Source organism: Notamacropus eugenii, chromosome 4, assembly GCF_028372415.1.
Source record: "Notamacropus eugenii isolate mMacEug1 chromosome 4, mMacEug1.pri_v2, whole genome shotgun sequence".
Classification (NCBI taxonomy): Eukaryota; Metazoa; Chordata; class Mammalia; order Diprotodontia; family Macropodidae; genus Notamacropus; species Notamacropus eugenii.
The window spans coordinates 76,941,780-76,959,794 of record NC_092875.1 but is presented as its reverse complement, the minus strand read 5'-3'; the positions used below and the strand labels follow the sequence as shown (position 1 = coordinate 76,959,794).

Here is an 18,015-nt window from a genome sequence, read left to right as displayed (position 1 = left end):
AAGTCTGGGATACTGCCCCCCACCCTCAAACCCCTTAGTTTAGGCTGCCTCCCTCCCTCCCTCCTTTCCATTCATTCACACCCAGTTCCCTCCTACTTTTTCAGTGTGCAACTCACCACAATGGGGTGGGGGGAGAAGGGAGGGGTTACTCACGCTGGCAGGGAGCTGTGAAGAGGCAGTCATAGAACATGATGCAGCCCAGGGGTGGCCTGCCTGGCCAGCTCCTGGTCACGCCTCTCTGCAAGAGCAGGTGGGAACAAGGGCAGCTTTTATACTAGCAACCTTGGTGAATTAATCCCCTCGAGTTTGCTCCAAAGCTCCTTGGGTTCTCTCTGAATAAACATCCCCCTCATAGTAGGTACAAAACAAGGAGGGGCCTTTGCAGCACACTGAGAGGTCAGTGCCTGGGCTGGGGAGATGCTATCAGGAAGGAGGTCAAGTTTCATGCACATCTCTGAGGTGATGAGCAGGAGGATGGGTTATTTATTTTTTTTCCCAAAGAATAAATCCTCAGCCTTCCCCCTTCTCTCTCTAGCCCTCTATATGAGTTCAGTGGGATCCTAAACCTTTGAAAGATATCTGTTCCCGCATGCTGGTGGCACTTTTGGTCCCTAGTGCTTCAGGGAAATCTGCTAATATCCTGAATGAAGGTGCCTTTTTACAAGGCTTGGAGAGCAAGAACCGGGTGGGGGGGTGTTCTGGGGTGTCATTTTGTCTCAAGGTAAAGGGAAGATGAAAGCATTCCATTTTCCCTGTGTAGAAGCACTGAGCAGGAGTAGAAGGGACAAGTGAATCTTCTAAGGGATGGTGGGGCTGAGCAGATCACTTCCTCATCATCTTCCCCAGAGAGATGGATGAAAGTGCTCATCAGCACAGGGCCCAAAGAATCACCCACAGCTGAAGCCTCTGTTTAAAAGCCCAGGACCTTCAGACTTGCCCTTGTGGCTTCAGGAATGATTGAGCCCTTTGGGGATGATGCCTTGGGAAGCTGCTGCAGGCTGGGTCCTGGCCAATTAGGTACAATCTTGATACCAAGATAGTTTGCATGCTGATCTGATGAGAAAGACAGCAGTCAAACCCCACTGCTGCTCAGTATTGGGAAAGGGGGATGGTTCTTAGGGGATGATAATGACAGGCAATGCTTACTGAAATAATTCTGGCAGCCAGAGACCTCAAGGATAGCCTACAAAGTCATCAATTTCTGGATTTAGTTTAACGGCTTTTGCTTGGATTTTATTTGGGTCTCCCTTGGTATCCTTGTGTGGCCTCAAGGGAAGAGGCATTTAATGACTCCAGCCCAACTGGTAAGGCTGGGAGCAACCTGAGAAAGCACTGTGCCACGTGATGCTCCCAACACACCTAGGAGTGTGGGTAACCTAAGCTGGGACGCTGTGTCCCCAGTTAAAGGAATGGGACATCAACTAAGCTGTAAACACTGGGCTTTGGGAATGGAGGTATGGAAAGGAATGGAGCTTTGACTTGGTTCGCTGTCATGCCTCCTGTCTCACAGCTCAGCGCTGGGCTAGTGGCATCTCTGGCTGCTGCCTGAAGAGGTTTAAAAGGGAACCCCTGGGCAAGACCCAAAGTTAACAGCAACTGTCATTTTTTTCTCACAAGTCCTCAGTGTTTCTACTTGAGGCACAGCACAGCAAGAACATTCACTGCCACCAGGCTAATAGTCAGAGTTCTACAGCCTGGGCTGAGGCTCTAATTGGTTTGGTTGGTTTTCTAGCAGTACTAAGAACCCCATGAGAAGCCAACACCTGGTAAGTGAGCTTCTTTATAACTTCAGGCTTTTTGCTTCATACACATGTGCTTATGTCGCAAAGGGTACCTGTGGATCTGTGCCTGTAGAGATGCCTGTGTATATGTGTGTGTGCGCGCGCTCAACCATTTGTGGCCACAGCTATGGGACTACATCTGTGTCTATGTGACTGTGTATGGATAGTTTGACTGTCTTTGTTTGAATCATGGAGGCGGGTAGGGGGCAGGCAGGTATATCTCCTCAGCCTCCTGACCTACCACCCCCTCTTGTGTACATCTCTCTCTATGATTCACATCTGTGCTCCAACTCCCCTACATTGCAGGGCTGTCCTACGGAAGAGGGATCCTGCTCAGCCTATGGGGTCAGAACAAGGAGTCATCTCTTGTTCTGCATCTGCAGAGGTAGAGCCTAGCCAGATGAAAAGAAAGACTGACTAATGATTACAGCTGTTCAGAAGTAGAGTATTTTGCTTTAGGAAGTAGTACCTCGTAACTGGAAGACTTCAAGAAGTAGAGGGTACATGATCCTTTGTCCTTTCAGATATTGTGTGAATTAAATGATTCCGAGGTCCACTCCAATCCTGAGATTCTGTAATTCTCTGCTCTGTCCTCCTCTATGCACACATATCTCTCTGGGTAGGTCTATCTATAGCTTTCTGTGTACGTACAGATGTGTATAGAGATTTGTGAGAAAAGATCTCTCCCAAGAGCCCCTGAAGTTAATAGCCAGAGAACTTGGTGTCATAATGGTGGATTGCACTGAATTCCCTCTCACTCGATCAATGGTCTTTGGTTTTCCCATGGATGTGCTGTATCATCCCAAGCCAGCTGGATCTCAGGTGCCTTATCTGAATATAAGGAGTGACTCTTTCAGTGAGGGAAGGTTGTGAAATTGAATTAGATTTCCCATTAAAGTCTTTGACTTTCTTAAGGAAAGGGATCCTTTACAGACAGAGGCAAGATTTGTTGGGGTACATATAGGGTTAGGCTAGTCCAGAAATCAGGGCTTGACTCTGTGCCATATAGTTCAATACAGATTCTGTGATGTTACCAACTTAGAGATCTGATACTCCCACTGGGGAGTTGGTTTGAGGGGAAAAAAAGGTTCCTGGAAATGGCTCCTAATTAAAATTCCCATTGCTCATAGAACCTGGGCAGCCTCCTGGCTCCCAGCCTAAGTGTGTGTGTAGCTTTCACAGAAGCCAGGAATCATAAAGGTCTGAGGCTTTTAGCTCAGCTCTGCCCCTGATATCCTATATGACCCAAGCCTTACACCATTACTTTTTTAAGTCCATGTTTTCTATCTGTGGGGAGCTAATTTTTGATACAACTCACAAAGAGAGAGAGGGTAAAAAAGCCCAGGTGTCTGGAGAAATAGGCACATAAGACACCTGTAGGGGTCAGAATACCCATAGGTCCACCTGCCCTTCCACTCTTAAAAATATCATGGAAAACAGATAAGGAACATTCTCTAACAAGCTGAAGATTTTGGGATGGGGCGGAGTAGGGGGATGCTGTGCTTTACAGAGAGGTAGATTTCAGTTAAATATAAAGAAAAACTTCCTGCCATCAGAACTTTCCAAATACCATGACCACCCCATACAATCTCTTGTGATTCTAGCAAGGACATTCAAACTTTCTCCCCATACAGAAACAGATTTCCAGGACAAACTAATACAAAAGAAATAAAGATTAGATGCAGCTGTATGACACGTCGTCTTGGCCCACTGCCTTATTTCTCTGCTGCTCTTGGTACCAAAGTTTGTGAAAGTAAGAAGAAAGCATCACTCATCGCAGTCTTAACACTGACAAGTTGGTACCAAAGGGCTACTTTCTTTCTTCCTGAGAAACTAGGGGACCCAGAATGCACATCCTATCCTCAGCTGGGCATCCAGCCTCTCTGGGCGTAGAGCCCACTGTCATCTACAGTACTCTTCCTCCCTCCTGCTCAGGTTTCTTTTAAAAGTTTGGCTGCTTCTGAGGACAGAGATTTATGAATCCAAAGTATTGTTCCCAGTATGAGTAATTTGATCTTTGCCAGTATCATCTTTAAAGTCACCTCCAGGGCAGATTGGCTGGGGACTGTTGTTAATCTAGTCAGCTCTTCATTTTTCCCTCAACTTGCCTCCTGTATGTGTGTTCCCGCTCTCACTCTGGAGAACTAATGCCAGGGGGCCTCTCCCTTCCCTGCTCTGATCCCTGGATAATTTCCAATTGTTTCTGGCCATGGAATAGACCTAGACAGTTCTTAGCCTACAGGGTCTGGCAGTCCCTGAGCCTGAGCCAGTCTCTTGTAGTAAGGTACCTGAGGGTGCTCTTGTGGAAATGTTTTGCCCTAGATAAGCAACTTGAATAGTTAGGACCAAAGTACCTCAAAGCCCCTTTCATTCCTTTAGAAGGCTGGCAAGTAGATATTTTGTTCCAATGAAGGCCCATGAGACTGACAAAATGAAAACAATTAGGAGGAAAAAAGAGGAATTGAAGGAAAGGGAATTTTGGGTGAACATATTTGCCCTATTCTTTGTCCCACCCATCTCATCAAGTGATAAGGTTGAAAGAGATCCTAAGGCTGGTGGGTTATTTAAGCCAATGGAGGCCTCCTTTACATCATCCAGTAAACGGCCATCCATCCTTCCTCATTACACACTGAAGCATCTATTCCATCTCTAGATGGCTCCAATTGTTAAGAAGCTTTTCCTGAGACTGAGCTGAAATGTCCTTCTGTAACTTTCACACCCTACACCACACCCACTAGTCCTAGCTGTAGGTCTGATCCTTCATTCAGTCTGCAAACACGTGAAGATGGCAATTCAGGACTCCCTTAAATATTCTCTTTTCTAGGCTAAACATCTTCAGTTCCTCTAACCAACTCCTGGCCAGAATGGTTAAGCTCTCACCATTATGGTAACTGTCCTCTGAGACCTATTCTCATTCTGTTTGTCCCTGCCTGTAGATGTGGTCTAACCAGGGAAAAGGACAGTGGCATTGTCTGATTTCTTGTCTTGGACACTGCTCTGCCTGCTAATGCAACCCAAGCTGTCTGTGTATCTTTTGGCTAGATCAGTGTGGATTCACAAGGAGCTCAGAATCACTAAGATCTCCATATCTGCTCCCTAGGAAGTCTCCATGATCACTTATGTTGTTGATTAAAAAAAAAAAACCAAACCCATATGTAGGACTTTCTCCCGATTGAACTTCACCTTATTAGATTCAGCCTACCTACAATCTCAGTTCAAACCCATAACCCTCTCATTTGACAGTTATTAGCACATACAATAAACATGCCATTTAGACCTTTATCCTAGTCAAAGATAAAAATGCTGGCTGGAACAATTTCTACAGAGGGCTAAACCAAGCGATATAACAGCAACCTATGGTGTGGTGAGCTCCGTAACACCTTCGGTGGCTGTTACTGAACTGTAAGCTCACCCTACTTGGTAACAACTGAACTGGGGGATGTATCCAATCAAAGCTGACCAAGATGGCAAAAGGAATGAAATACCATATAGCAGACCTCATCCTCGAAGTCTGCACCATAAGTAATAACCTCTCCTAGGCTTAAGATTCTCCCGGATGTTCATCTTCATCCATGTGGCCTTCCACAAACATAGAGACTTCCCTGTATATCCCTCATATCCATTACCCAAATGTACAAGATGCCTTGTCAGAACTCCGATCCCTAGAGAAATATACTTTTAAACTTATGTATTCTGACCCTTTGTGGCCTATCTCTAAATCAGTTCCCCTGATAGCCAAACAGACTTGCAAATGATTCACTGGCCTTGAAGTGCCTTGGGTGATAATGCTACTGCCTGGGACTAGGGTGAAGAGCAGAGTGGACAATAATTCTGTGATCATTATGGTATTTGAAGAAAAACACAAGGGAGATCATTAAAATCATGTAATTTAGATGTCTTCTGGGAATCTTATGGTGCCTGGGTGTTGAAACAGGGACTGGGTCAGAGACTTTTAAATGGTTCATAACTCTGCTCCAGAAGCTCCTAGAAAATGAAAGCTTCTCCCCATATAAAGGCAGGTGAATTCTTTATATCCAAGTGCTGATGCTATTAGCAATCTCTTTTAGGGATAATAAAAGGAAAATGAATACGATTATTTGTAATTATACTTCAAGGACCCAGTTTCATCATTGTGGCTAATTCCTTGACTGATGAAGAACTCCGCTTCTGCTGCATGCATTTTGTCATAGACACCTAGAGTCAAACAACCCTGACAAGTGATTATGTAACCTCCACTTAAAAGACCTCAAGATGACATGGACATATTCCATTCCACTGTACAGCTCTAATCATTAGGAAATTTCCCCCCACTAATGAATCAAAATCTGCCCCCCTGTAGCTTCTATTCACTGGTCTTAGTTCTATTTTCTGGAGCTGGGCAGGACATATGTAATCCCTCTTCCGAATAAGAACTCTTCAAATGTTTGAGGAGAACAATAACGTCCACTTTAAGCCTTCTCTTGTTTAGGCATGCTTTGTGATTTGTTGTGGCTGAAAAAAATCATCACCTGACAGCCAATCCCCTGAAGAGATCCTCCAACCTTCAACGGAAGGCATGGAATGTGTCACAGACTCCAACTTAATACTAGTCCAGCTTGGTAAAACTACAAGTTGTATGTGGGCATAGCCTGCTGGCATAGCCTTTGAAAAACTAAGATCATCCCCCTGCATCAGAGCAGGCCTACTGCTACTGCTGCTATTATCATGATCACTTAATCACAACTAAATAAAAACAATTATCAGAAATAACAGAATGAACAATAGCAGCAGTTAGCATTTATGTAGCACTTCAAGGTTTGCAAAGCACTTCACACGTTGTCTCATTTGATCATCATAACAACTTTGGCAAGTAGGTGACATCATTAACCTCATTTTACAAGTGAGAAAACTGCGGCACAGAGAGGTTAAGCGATTCGCTGAGAGTCACACAGCCAGTATGTGTCTAAGACAGGATTCCAAACCCAGCACTCTACCTATTGTGCCACCTAGCTGCCCCTAATCCCTCTATTAAATCACAGATTAGAGGCCTTAGAATCAGATACCTTTAACCTGTGGAACTTTAAAACTTTTGTTATGCTAGATACTAGAGTTTAATCCCAAAGGGTTTTCATAGGTAGGATGCTCACAGATGTTCCAAGGACAACCATCTCATATAAGGACTAGAAGACCAGATCTTTCTTTCTTGTACTTACCTGAGACCGTCACCACGATAAACTGCTGGGGGGCCGGGGCTGGGGCAGGCTGGCCACTGGGCTGTGACTGTGCTGGGGGGGCTGGGATTTCAGTCACATACTGTTTCTGGCCGGCAGGTTGGGGCTGTGGGCTTTGCAGTTCACTAACATACTGTGGCTGGGAGGTGGTGGCGGCAGGTGGTGGTGGTGGCGGTGGTGGTGGCTGAGGGGCCGCTGGTGGTGGTGGTGGCTGGGGCTGAGCCTGTGGAGGGGCTTGTTGAGGCTGTGGTGGTTGCGGGGCCGCCTGAAGCTCAGTAACATACGCCTGTGTTGCCATGCCAACAGTGGGGAAAATGATAATAAATAAGGCTTTTTTTTGCTTCCTTGGGAAGAGGAAAAAAACAAAAGAAGGAAAAACAAGAATTAATCCACAGTAGAGCAAATCAGGGACATCATACAGCTCCCAGATGTCATTTGGGTTTGCCACTAAGTTAATTAGACCCCATGGCCCATAACCAATTAGAGTCCATTATAGCATGGGTACATGGTAGGGACCATGGGTGAATTCATTATCAGAACTAGACTGGGAACCAATTCTTCAAAGGTCCCTGAGGCCAATCTCTTATTGACTGGCGCTCCAGCCAGCCTTTCTCCACTATTCAAATGGTAAAGTGGTCACATTTGTATCTAGCTTTGCCTGTCTAGGTCTGTGGCTGCCGCTTGCCCTGGGAGGCCTGGCTTGTCTATGCTCCACCACCTCTGAGCCCTCACTGGCAAACAAATGTCTAATGAGGTCCTGCTGTCCTCACTTTCTACACTGGACCAAGAGATCCCCACCACCTAATTTCCCTAGGGCAAGCTGGGTTTCTAAAAAAAAGCTAAGAGTTCCACAGTGAAGTGGTATCTTCTTCCTTTGGATCCTGGGAACCCCTGCTGCATCCCTAGTTTATTCCTATTTCCAGATGACCTCAGTTAGGGAAAGGAGTCCTTTCAACTTGTAAAATTGCCAGAACCACACTAGCTGCATAAGTGCATGGAGTCATAGCCCTGGAGATGGAAGGATCCTCAGAGGTTCTCATTTTACAGTTGGGGAGGCTGGGGGACAGTGTCCATGCTGGGCTGGAACCATAGCCTCTGATGTCAGAGCTAGTGAGTACTTCTTCCACTGCATCAGGCTGTCGGTCTTCTAAGGCATTTGACATCAAGGGCAGATGGAAGGGGCAGAAGATATTTAAAATCTCTTTTCCCTAGTAAAATTGATTAACAAAAATGCTCAGTTATTAGCAACTAGATGTGAGACCATTTCTAGGAGATCATGGTTCTTAATGGCTGGAGGAGAAGCCTCCTCCCACATCTGAGGAGAATTGGACCCTCCCCACAGAACCTCTGGCATGGCCGCAAAGTCACTGCCCGTCTGGAACAGCCAGTTTTCCCATTTGCTGAATAGGCATGATTCTGTACTGAGGGGACATCAGGGACATTGGTTTGAGTCAAGGAAATGCTTGAAGTGCAATAATTAAGGGGCATGTGGTCAAGAGCCCTATTATAGTCTAGTTTTTCCTCAAAGGGGAAAGATATGCCATCTCTAGGTCCAGCGGGTGGTAGGGAGAAAAAGGCAGCACCTTTCTAGCTGTAGCCTCTGCCACAAAATGAATTCTTCTCTTCTGACCCTGCTATTTGTCTCCTGAAATGAGAACACTGCCCACCCTTGCCTTCACAGCAGTTACCTAGGCCAGGCCAAGTCTCCTTGACTCTTAGCTACCCAGAATCACAGGATTAGAAACAGAAGTCTTGGAGTTAATTTCTAATTCTGACACTGAAGTTCATAGGTTGGGCCTGTGAGCAGCTCATTGTAATTCATTTTTCCCCTCTGTAACAAAGAGAAAATAATTCCTTTGTTGCCCTATCTCAGCAGATTCCCTAGCCCAGAGGACACTAGGGCAAAAGAACCCTTATGAATCACCATGAACTAGAAAGATACCAGAGGATGCCAATGAACTATTTTGTTTTAACCTGGTTAACAGGAACTTTTCTTTGGCCTCCATTTCCCCAAGACTGAAATGAGACCTGCCAATTTCAAAGAATCACTAGGACAAGTCTACATAGATAATCTGACATCCTTGACTTTCCAGCCAAGGAGAACAAATTTGATTGCTGGAAAACTTTTCACTGATATCTGCTGGTCCCTGACTTTTTTCTAAGAAGAGAGTGGCCAATCAACTTGGGGTACACTTCCTAGTCCACAAGTGGCCCACTAACCAATCAGTCCAATGGTAAAAGCAGATAGGGAAATTCTTGTACCCTACTGACTTTTCCCATGGGATCAGCTACAAACCAGAAGATAGTTTAGGGTTGAACACACTGTGTATGTGTGATTGTGTGTGTATTGGGGGGCATACCTAGCTCTTCCAGCCTGACTTTTCTATTCAGTAGATAAAAGTGCTTTCCAGCTTCATTCTGCTTCTCCTATAGAAAGGTCATTTGAAATTCTGTTGCTTCCTTCATGTAAGATAATAACCTGTCACCCTTATCATTCTGAATGTGGTGGGGAATGAGGGGAGGTTTGGTTACAGTGCAGAGAAGATATTGGGCTGAAAGGGAAAGAAAGAGTTGAACCTCCCAAATCAGACTCCAGTATGCAGAAAGGCCGTTAATTTGATCTTGCTGCTGTTAGGGATGGAGCTAGTTTGATCTGTTCCACCTTGTCTTTGGCTAAGACATGCCTATTTCCTACAATCCACCTCTGTTTCCAGAGAGCCGAGACTTCAGGCTCTTTCTGGGAATCCTGAAAAGATCAGCCCTATTAAACTATCACCTTTCCCTTTCTTGTTTTTCCAGACAAGGTACACCTGCACCTCTTTGGCCCTCTCAGCAGGGCTGTTCACAGTCAGCTCCTTCAGTCTCTAGTCATCAGTTAATGCCCATCTAAGGAGGTAGCAGGACCCGAAAGCCCACAGAGGCATTTACTGCCTCTTTTCTTATTATTCTTCCCAGGTCAGAGAACCCAGTCTTAAAAATGAAAGTGGACTTAAACATTACATAGGTAAACATGCCTCCCAAACTGGATCCTCTTCTACAACATCAGATTGGTGACTAGGTTCTCATCCTTACTGGAGATGTTCTGTTGTTTGCTAGGATAGCTACCCTTTGATGCTGGTTCTGCTTTCTGGAGCAGCATAGAACAAACCCATTTCATTTTTAACATGACATGACCTTTTAGAGGTCTAGGGGCTTTTGTTACATTTTCCCTTGGCTTTCTCTTTTATTAATTAAAGATCCCACTTCTTTCAATTCTGCCTCATGTGGTATAGTTTCTGGACCTTTCCCTCTACTAGTTGCCTTCCTCTGAAGCTCAACAATTGGTCATGATCCCTCTCAAAATGGCACCAAGAGAAGGTGGTACTTGAAATGCAGTTGGGTCCATCAAGACAGCCAAAGATGCAGCCAACTTCCATGGCTGCCTCAGGGGTGGTCACAGAAAAAATCAGCTTCTCCTGTCCTAGGGTTCATTCAGACTCAGGGCTATCCACAGAAGTCAGCATAGGTATGTTCAAGTCATGTGGCCTGTTTCTTAACAATTTAATTCAAACATTCCAGGGTCTATAATGAGCAAGGCCATGGAGATATAAAGATACACACATAATAGTCCCTGCCTTTCAGGAGCCTACATTCTACTGGAAAGATACTGTATGTACAAAAATAAGTATGATGCAAAGTAATTAAAATGGGAAAGAGTATTACCACGTGGGGGAGGTGGGAAGAGAGAAATTGAGCTGGTACAGAGCAGAAACCAGCCCAGTGGAGACTCAATGAATCTGACTGATATCGATGAGGACAGAATGTTATCCTTTCAGGGTCCAAGCATTCTGGACAACTTGTGCGAGTGCAGAGTCACAGAGGTGGGTAACACACATGCTGAACTAGGGGAGGAGAGAGGAACCTGACTGGCCTGGAATGTCAAGTTAAGGAAGTGCAGAGGTTAGAAAGGTAGGTAGGCACCACCCAGGACAGGCAGTTTGTGTTGTATCTCAGAGGCAGTGGGGAGCTGAGAAGTTTTTGAGGGAGGGACTGAAAGAAAAAACTGAGCCTTAGGAAGATTTCAGCAGACAGATAAAGATGTGTCAGAAAAGGGAGAGAGAAAAGAAGGGAAACCAGTTCTGAGGCTGTTATAATAGTCCAGCTGAGGTGATGTAGGCCTGATCTAGAGTAGCGGTCGTATCTTCACTCTATTTCTTTACATGTTCCCCCCATTAGGATAAGCAGTCCTGGAGGGCAGGGACTTTCCACCGACCCTCCACCCCCAGTACTTAGCACAGTACGTGGCAAAAAGGAGGTGCTTAATAAATGTTTGTTTGACTAACTGGGTGGAGAGAAGGAATAGCTGTGAGAGATGTTGTGAGGGCAGAAAAATGATGGGATATGGGGAATGGAGAGGGAAGAGTCAAGCATGACTCCTCAGTTTATGAACCTGGATAAATAACAATAGGATGGAGCCTTCAATGGAAATAGGAAAGTCTGGAGGGATGGGTTTTAGGGGAAGATGAGCTCTGTTTTAGAGATCCCTAAGGGACACTTTGGAAATGTTTAGTGGCAGCCGGTGCTGTGGGGCTGGACTAAGGAGAGAGCTTAGAGAAATACATGTAGATGTGGGAGTCATCTGCCCAGAAATGAAACATGGAGCAGATAAGATTATTAAGCACCACCCAAGAGGGCACAGAGAATACACAGAAGAAAGCCTAGGATAGAGCACTGGGGCACACCCAAAATAAGGGGTCAGGAGACAGGAGATGATCTAACAAAAGAGACTGACAAGAAATAGGTTAGGTCAAAGAACCAAGGAAGTGAAGCATCACAGAAGAAGCCAAGGGAAGAAAACCCCCTCCTGAAGAAGGGGGTGATCCAGTGTCACAAGTGTGGAAAGGCAACAGGTGATGGAGAGCTAAGAAAAGACCAGGAGATTTTAGCAGCTAAAGGTCAGTCAGTGATCAAGCCTGGTTCTTAGGAAGACAGAAGATACATTTCCTTTATTTCTTTGTACAGGTGGGGAACTATGGGTGTGGAACATTGCCTATACTGTCAAATCGGTTGAAGTATTGGTTAGTTTTGCTGAACTGCCTTCCTCGCACCCTTCACTTCCTCACCTGTCACTTTCTTTTGTTTTTTATTAATTATTACAAGGAATGGACTCCTTTGAGAGGGAAATATTTGGAAGTGAAGATATCAAACAAAAATATCAAAAACATTTTTCAAAAAAAAGGGGGGGGCACTTACTGGTAACCTTGAAGAAAGCAGCAGAATGGTGTGGTCAAAAGCCACACTGCAAAGGTTTTAAGAAGTGGAGTCAATAAGTATAGACAATTATTTCAAGTAGTTTAGCAGTGAAAGGAAGAAGAGATATGGGATGATCATTTGGAAGGGATGGAAGGTTTAAGTGAAGGTTTTTTTTTTTAAAGGATAAGGCGGACCTAAGTATGGTATAGGCACAGAGTGAAAAAGCAAGTAAATTGGAAGAGTGAAGATAAAAAAGAATGATGGATGAGGTTAACTCCTGGAGAAAGATACGGGAAGGGCAGGTAGAAAATTGGCCTTGATAAGAAGAACCTTATCTTCCTCAAGGACCAGATTACAGGAGGCAAGGATGAGTGAAAATGTAAGAGGAGTTTTGAGGAATCAAGCAGGGGAGAAGTGGGAGATCATGACAGATGGCCTCAATATATTCTCAGAGAAGAAAGAAGCAAAGGCATCTGCTGGAAGCACAGGTGGTTTTAGGGGTTGAAAGAGAGAAGAGAAGATTTGGAACACACTTAAAAAAGAATGGGATAGTCAATCAAGGCAAAATATAGGGATGGCTGTGTAGTAGTGAGATCCCAGATGATATGAGATAATAGAAATTTTAGCACATAGTAGGTGCTTAATAAATGATTGTTGACTAAGTAATTAGTAAAGGACCCAAAGTGGGCACTGTGTAATAACATCTTTCAGTGATGGACAGCAGCTCTGGAGTATGAATGGAGAAGGCAGACAGTAGGAGTGATGCAGGGGTAGGGATGCAGGGAATGAATAGTAGTATTACAAAGGAGCAAGGGACTCTGGAGAAGAAGACAAAACACAGCTGAACTGGTCAACTTTAACACTTGGTTAGTACCTGGGTGCCAGTACTGGGCTGTGTGCTAGGGATACAAAGAAAGGCAAACAGCAACAACTCCAAACCAGGGCAGAGTAGGGAATGCTAGACTGGGAGAACAGGGAGATACAAGGGGGACTAAATGGATGTTGTGATGAGGCCAAAGAACAGGTGAAATAGATGGAAAGAGAGAAGTCATTTTAGAATTCAAAGACACAGAGGTGGCACAGTTCCAGATGTGGATCCTTAAGCCTAAAAGGTACTCCCTCCTCATCTCTGCTTTCTTCCAAACTCAGCTTACGTGGCATTTCCTGATTGGTAGTCTTCTCTTTCCCCTCAACTTTCTTTGTACTGTATTTGGTTCTGTATATGTGGTAACTTCTAGTAAAATGTAGGATCCTTGAAGACAAGAACTGGTTGTTTTTGAATTTTTATTCCCTGTTCCTAGCATTGGTACAGGGAATTCCCAGCGATGGCACTACTTCTATCTACAAAGGGCAGAACCTTCTCTATTACTTACAGACTTGGAAAGTTCCTATAGAACTGAGATTAAGTGACTTGCCCAGGACTACAGAGCCAACATGTGTCAGAAGGAGGGCCTAAGGTCAGTTCTTCCTGGCTTTAAGGCCAACTCCCTATGTACTATACCCCTCTGCCTCTGCCTCTCTGGCCAGAGTAGTTGATACTCTGCAAATGCCTGTTAAACTGAATTAAAGTCTTTTACTATGATAAGACAGAGAGAGAGAGAGAGAGAGAGAGAGAGAGAGAGAGAGAGAGAGAGAAAGCCAGGTACAAATTCTCTGAGAATACTTTTGTGTATTCTCAAAGAAAAAGATTTTTCTCCCTTCCCATCACCTCCTCCAGGAGTTCACCCACTCTATCACTTCCTCTTTCTCATATTCCCTTTTTTCCTATTACTGGCTCTTTTCTCTGTGCTTACATCACATTTAGGTCTGCCTCTTCCTTAAAGAGTGATTCTATAATAGGGCTAGTACATCAAAGCAACAAGAATTTGGACTTGTAATATAGATGGAATAACCTAAAAGGAAGAGTTTTCTGAGTAATGGTGGAAGAAGGAGGGTCTGAAAGTGGCAATGATGAATAAAGTATGTGAGAACTCATCCTCTTAGCCCATTGGGGAACATAAGGGAAAGAGCAACTAATGCTTGAGAGGTTTATAGGAAGAATACTTTCCAAAGGGACCTCAACAAGATGGAAAGAAGTTGGAGAGATTTAGGAAGAAGAGAAGTTTGTAAATGTTAATACAGTGGGAGGTCACTGACCTAACCTAATGTACTGCCATCGTCAAAAAGGCCAAGAAAATGTCGAGCATCATCAAAAAAGATTTTTAAAAAATCAGAAAACCTTGCTTCTTTCTTTATAAAAAACTGTGGTGTGTCCATAACTCAAACTCTGTTGCCCCATCTCGAGGGAGACTAAATGGAACTAGAAAATGCTCAGAGCATAACAACAAAAAACAAAAGAGTCCTGGCAGGTAGGGAGTTGACCCATGCCTGAGGAGAGTGACTATAGAAACAAGGACTCTTCAATGTACAAAGGCTGAGCTCAGGGGTTGTGATTAGAAGCATAATAGGTGTAGGCAGGGAGGCATGGTTATAAAATTCTTTGAAACTTTAACAAGGTGAGGTCAGCATCAAAAAGGAGCCCTTCCTTCCAAAGGTGGGAAACATCTTTATGAGTTTAGAGGCCCCTTGAAGAAAGTTCTGACAGGACCAGAAACGGTCTGTCTGCATCTGTGCTAGGCAGAAAAGGCTAAGGAGAGTAGCTGGGACACATAGGACTTAAAGGTTTCATCGCTGGGGACTACCCTGGACACACACACAATTTAAGTGGTGATGGGCCAGAAGAGGGATGGATAGGGCAATATAAGGAGCTTATGGTCTTCCCAGTTCTGACTCAAATTACTCCCTCAAGGACATTAGAGTAACAGCCAAGGCCACAGGTAGATTATAAGAAAGGGAAGGGGGAAGGAAAGGGAAAGGAATAAGCAATTATCATATATTGCACCTACTATGTGTCAGGCACTGTGCTAAAAGGTTCACAAATTTATCTCATTTGATATGATGGATTTTAGTATGGGCAGAACAAATGTTTTAGCATTCATCGGAGCATGAAGAGAAAGCATTCTCTTAGAGTTAACCTTCAGTCTCACAGAAGGGAGATGCCCTGTGCCCACATACAGGAAGGCTCTGTACCTCTAAGCACTGAAAGGATAGGTCCACCATCTGTCCCTGTAATGGAACAGGTCACATTCTGACAATTCCTGGGAGCCTGGTTGGTTTGTTTGGAACACAGAGAACAGAAAATGAGCATACTGTTTTTAGAGGAAGATGAATCAGGCTTTCCAAGTCATGTTGGCTAGACTAGGAATCTGGCCTTCAGGCAATCCCAGTCCAACAGGAAATTAGCCTCAATGATTTGGGTTATTTCTCTAATGCACTGACCCCAAAAGGTTTTTAGATCTTTCATCCATCCCTTGCTTCCCTTTGGAAACATGAGTTTGAAGGACATCAGGACCAAGAAAAGGATAAATAAGTTGGGGCTAAGTGAAGGCTAAAATGGGAGGGAAGTATCCATTACCCTAATAACTCCTCTGTCTGGGAAAATCCAAGTGATTACTATGGGCATAATAGTTGGGAAGATCTGGTCTAGCAAAGGAGAACTTAGGTCTACTTTGCTTAAGTTAAACTTCAGCAAAGAGAGGCATATGGTGAACACTATTTAAAAGTTGCCCTGTTTCTTTAATAGGGAATCTTATGAATGAATCTTTACAGGAGCTCCTGAGATGAGAAACCTTGTCATTTTAGAGCTAATTCTGTGTGTGTGTGTGCGTGCGCGTGCGTGTGTATGGACAGCAGCTCCAGGAATCCAAACAAGTAAGCCTCTCTCAGTCTTCATCTGAACCAAATGGCATCTAGGAAGTGATTGGGCTCCTTCTGAGTGAGGCAGTCAACTCCCAGAAGGGATTGCTGACTACCTGATTTGATGTCAATAACTCCTTATCTGGGTAACTGGCACTTAGGCTTATATTGCTGGGTTGGATAAAGACTTCCAGTGGTAGATGCCGAAGGCAGCTGGTGCCAAAGTAGATAGAATGCTGGCCCTCAGGCCAGGAAGAACTCAGGGAAAATCTGGTCTCAGATACTTAGTATCTTAACCCTGTTTGCCTCAGTTTCCTCATTTGTAAAATGAGCTGGAAAAGGAAATGGTAAACCACTCTAGTATCTTTGCCAAGAAAACCTCAAATGGATCACAAAGAGTCACACAGGACTAATCAACTGAAAAAAAAAAAAAGAGGTTGATCCCTAGGTGAGGGCTATGGAGAAAGCCATGTAGTGTCCCTATAAGGTAGTGTTTTGGAGGAACTGCCAACTGTATGAGTCTGACATCCTTAGGAGGGCCTGGTTTGGTTCTGCCCTGCCTCTTCCTCCTCCTACACAGGAATCAGGGTGGTTCAAAGGAAAGGGGTGGGGATGCCAGTTCTAGAATGGGACATTGCTAGACAGGCCCTACCAGTGCTTTCCTGAGCTGCTTTGCTTTTGTTACCAACTCAAGGATGCATTTTGGAAAGTGCATGGCATAGTATAATATAGACAAATCCTGTTCCTTCTTCACTCAAGCAAGTTGTTTTTTATCTTGGGAACCAAAGCATAGGGAGAAAAAAAATCTCTCCCTATTTTCCAAGGGTAGAGGAAGGAGTTAGAAAAATTAATGTTTCCTATCCAGAAAGCCACAGGGAATTTCCACATCCATTACTAGGCAATATTCGTAGATGCACACTGTTCCAGAATGAGCTCTCTGACCTGCCTGGATCAGACCATGTATCTGGAGTGACTATATTCAGTTCTGGGTGGCAAATGACATAAGAAGTAGAATGTAAGCTTTCTGAAGACAGACACTATTTAGTGCTTTTCTTTGTAAGCTCTAGCCCTTACTACATTACTTTGGATATAGCAGATGATCAACTGACTTTTGTTGAATTGAAAAATACTGACAAACTAGAATGTATCTAGGAGGACTAAGATCAGGTGAAGAAATGGGAATGCTGAGCCTAGGGATATGTTGGCTATCTTCAAAGATCAGAAGAAATAACAAAAGAGAACCACCACAGAATAGAGAGTTGGAAGGGACCTCTTATTCTACTTGGCCGTAGAGGACAGAACTAGAAACAACCGTGGGAGGTTGAAGAAAAGCTCCACATCCTAACAATTGGAGTTTTGCAAAAGTAGACTGGGCTTCTCTGGGAGGAATCACTGTTGAGGCCTTTAAGCAGAGGCCGGCTGACTGGCTATTTATTGTAGATGTTGTAAAGGAGATTCCTGTATAGACCAAGGATGGGCCAGAGCCCTACACTTGAGATTCTCTGGACAAACTTTCAAGAGTCTAACTGGACTAAGGGCCAGTTTTCTACTCTACCTTGCATATCACACATACCTTAACTCTCACTCCAACCCTTTAAAATCAAACTATCACCAGTAATTTTACCTTAGACTGTTGCTTTCCTAAATTAAAAAAGAGAAAAATGCAAACACTACAATTCTAAGAGATGTGCTAATGATAATATTGGCTCTACCTAGGCCACAAGAAGTTAAAAAGTTTGTAGAATGAATTTGTAAGGCTATCATGAACTCAAAATACAGTATCTGCTAATGTGACAAATTCAGGATTTAGGGCTTGGGTCTACTCTGGACTTTCAAAAAATGCTAAGGTCTCCATGGACTTTTGGATTTCCTAGAGGGAAATACATTTCCTGTTTAATCATCATCTATCTAATGGGTTCATCTTTTGTTCAAGACAGGGCCAACTTATATCAAGTATATTTGTTTCCTTTTTAAAGGTTACTTTTATAAAGCTCAGATCCCAAACTCAAATTCTGTTTGGGAAGAAAAAAAATGGATAGCCTGAAACTAGTAAGGTT

At 44.0% G+C, this 18,015-nt stretch overlaps 1 protein-coding gene across 6 annotated transcripts in view; it reads right to left on the bottom strand.

Annotated features, from left to right (window-relative positions):
* The window catches only part of RFX1 (regulatory factor X1), a 36,198-nt gene that overhangs the window by 16,079 nt on the left and 2,104 nt on the right, over positions 1 to 18,015 (bottom strand). For 5 of the 6 annotated variants that reach the window (XM_072602123.1, XM_072602122.1, XM_072602124.1 and 2 more), the window contains exon 2: positions 6,974 to 7,335. In XM_072602123.1, the coding sequence (XP_072458224.1) occupies positions 6,974 to 7,289 (316 nt within the window). In that variant the 5' untranslated portion in view covers positions 7,290 to 7,335. Of the gene's footprint in view, positions 1 to 153; positions 7,336 to 18,015 lie in introns of those variants that run through there. The other variant, XM_072602125.1, reaches the window with a different exon arrangement.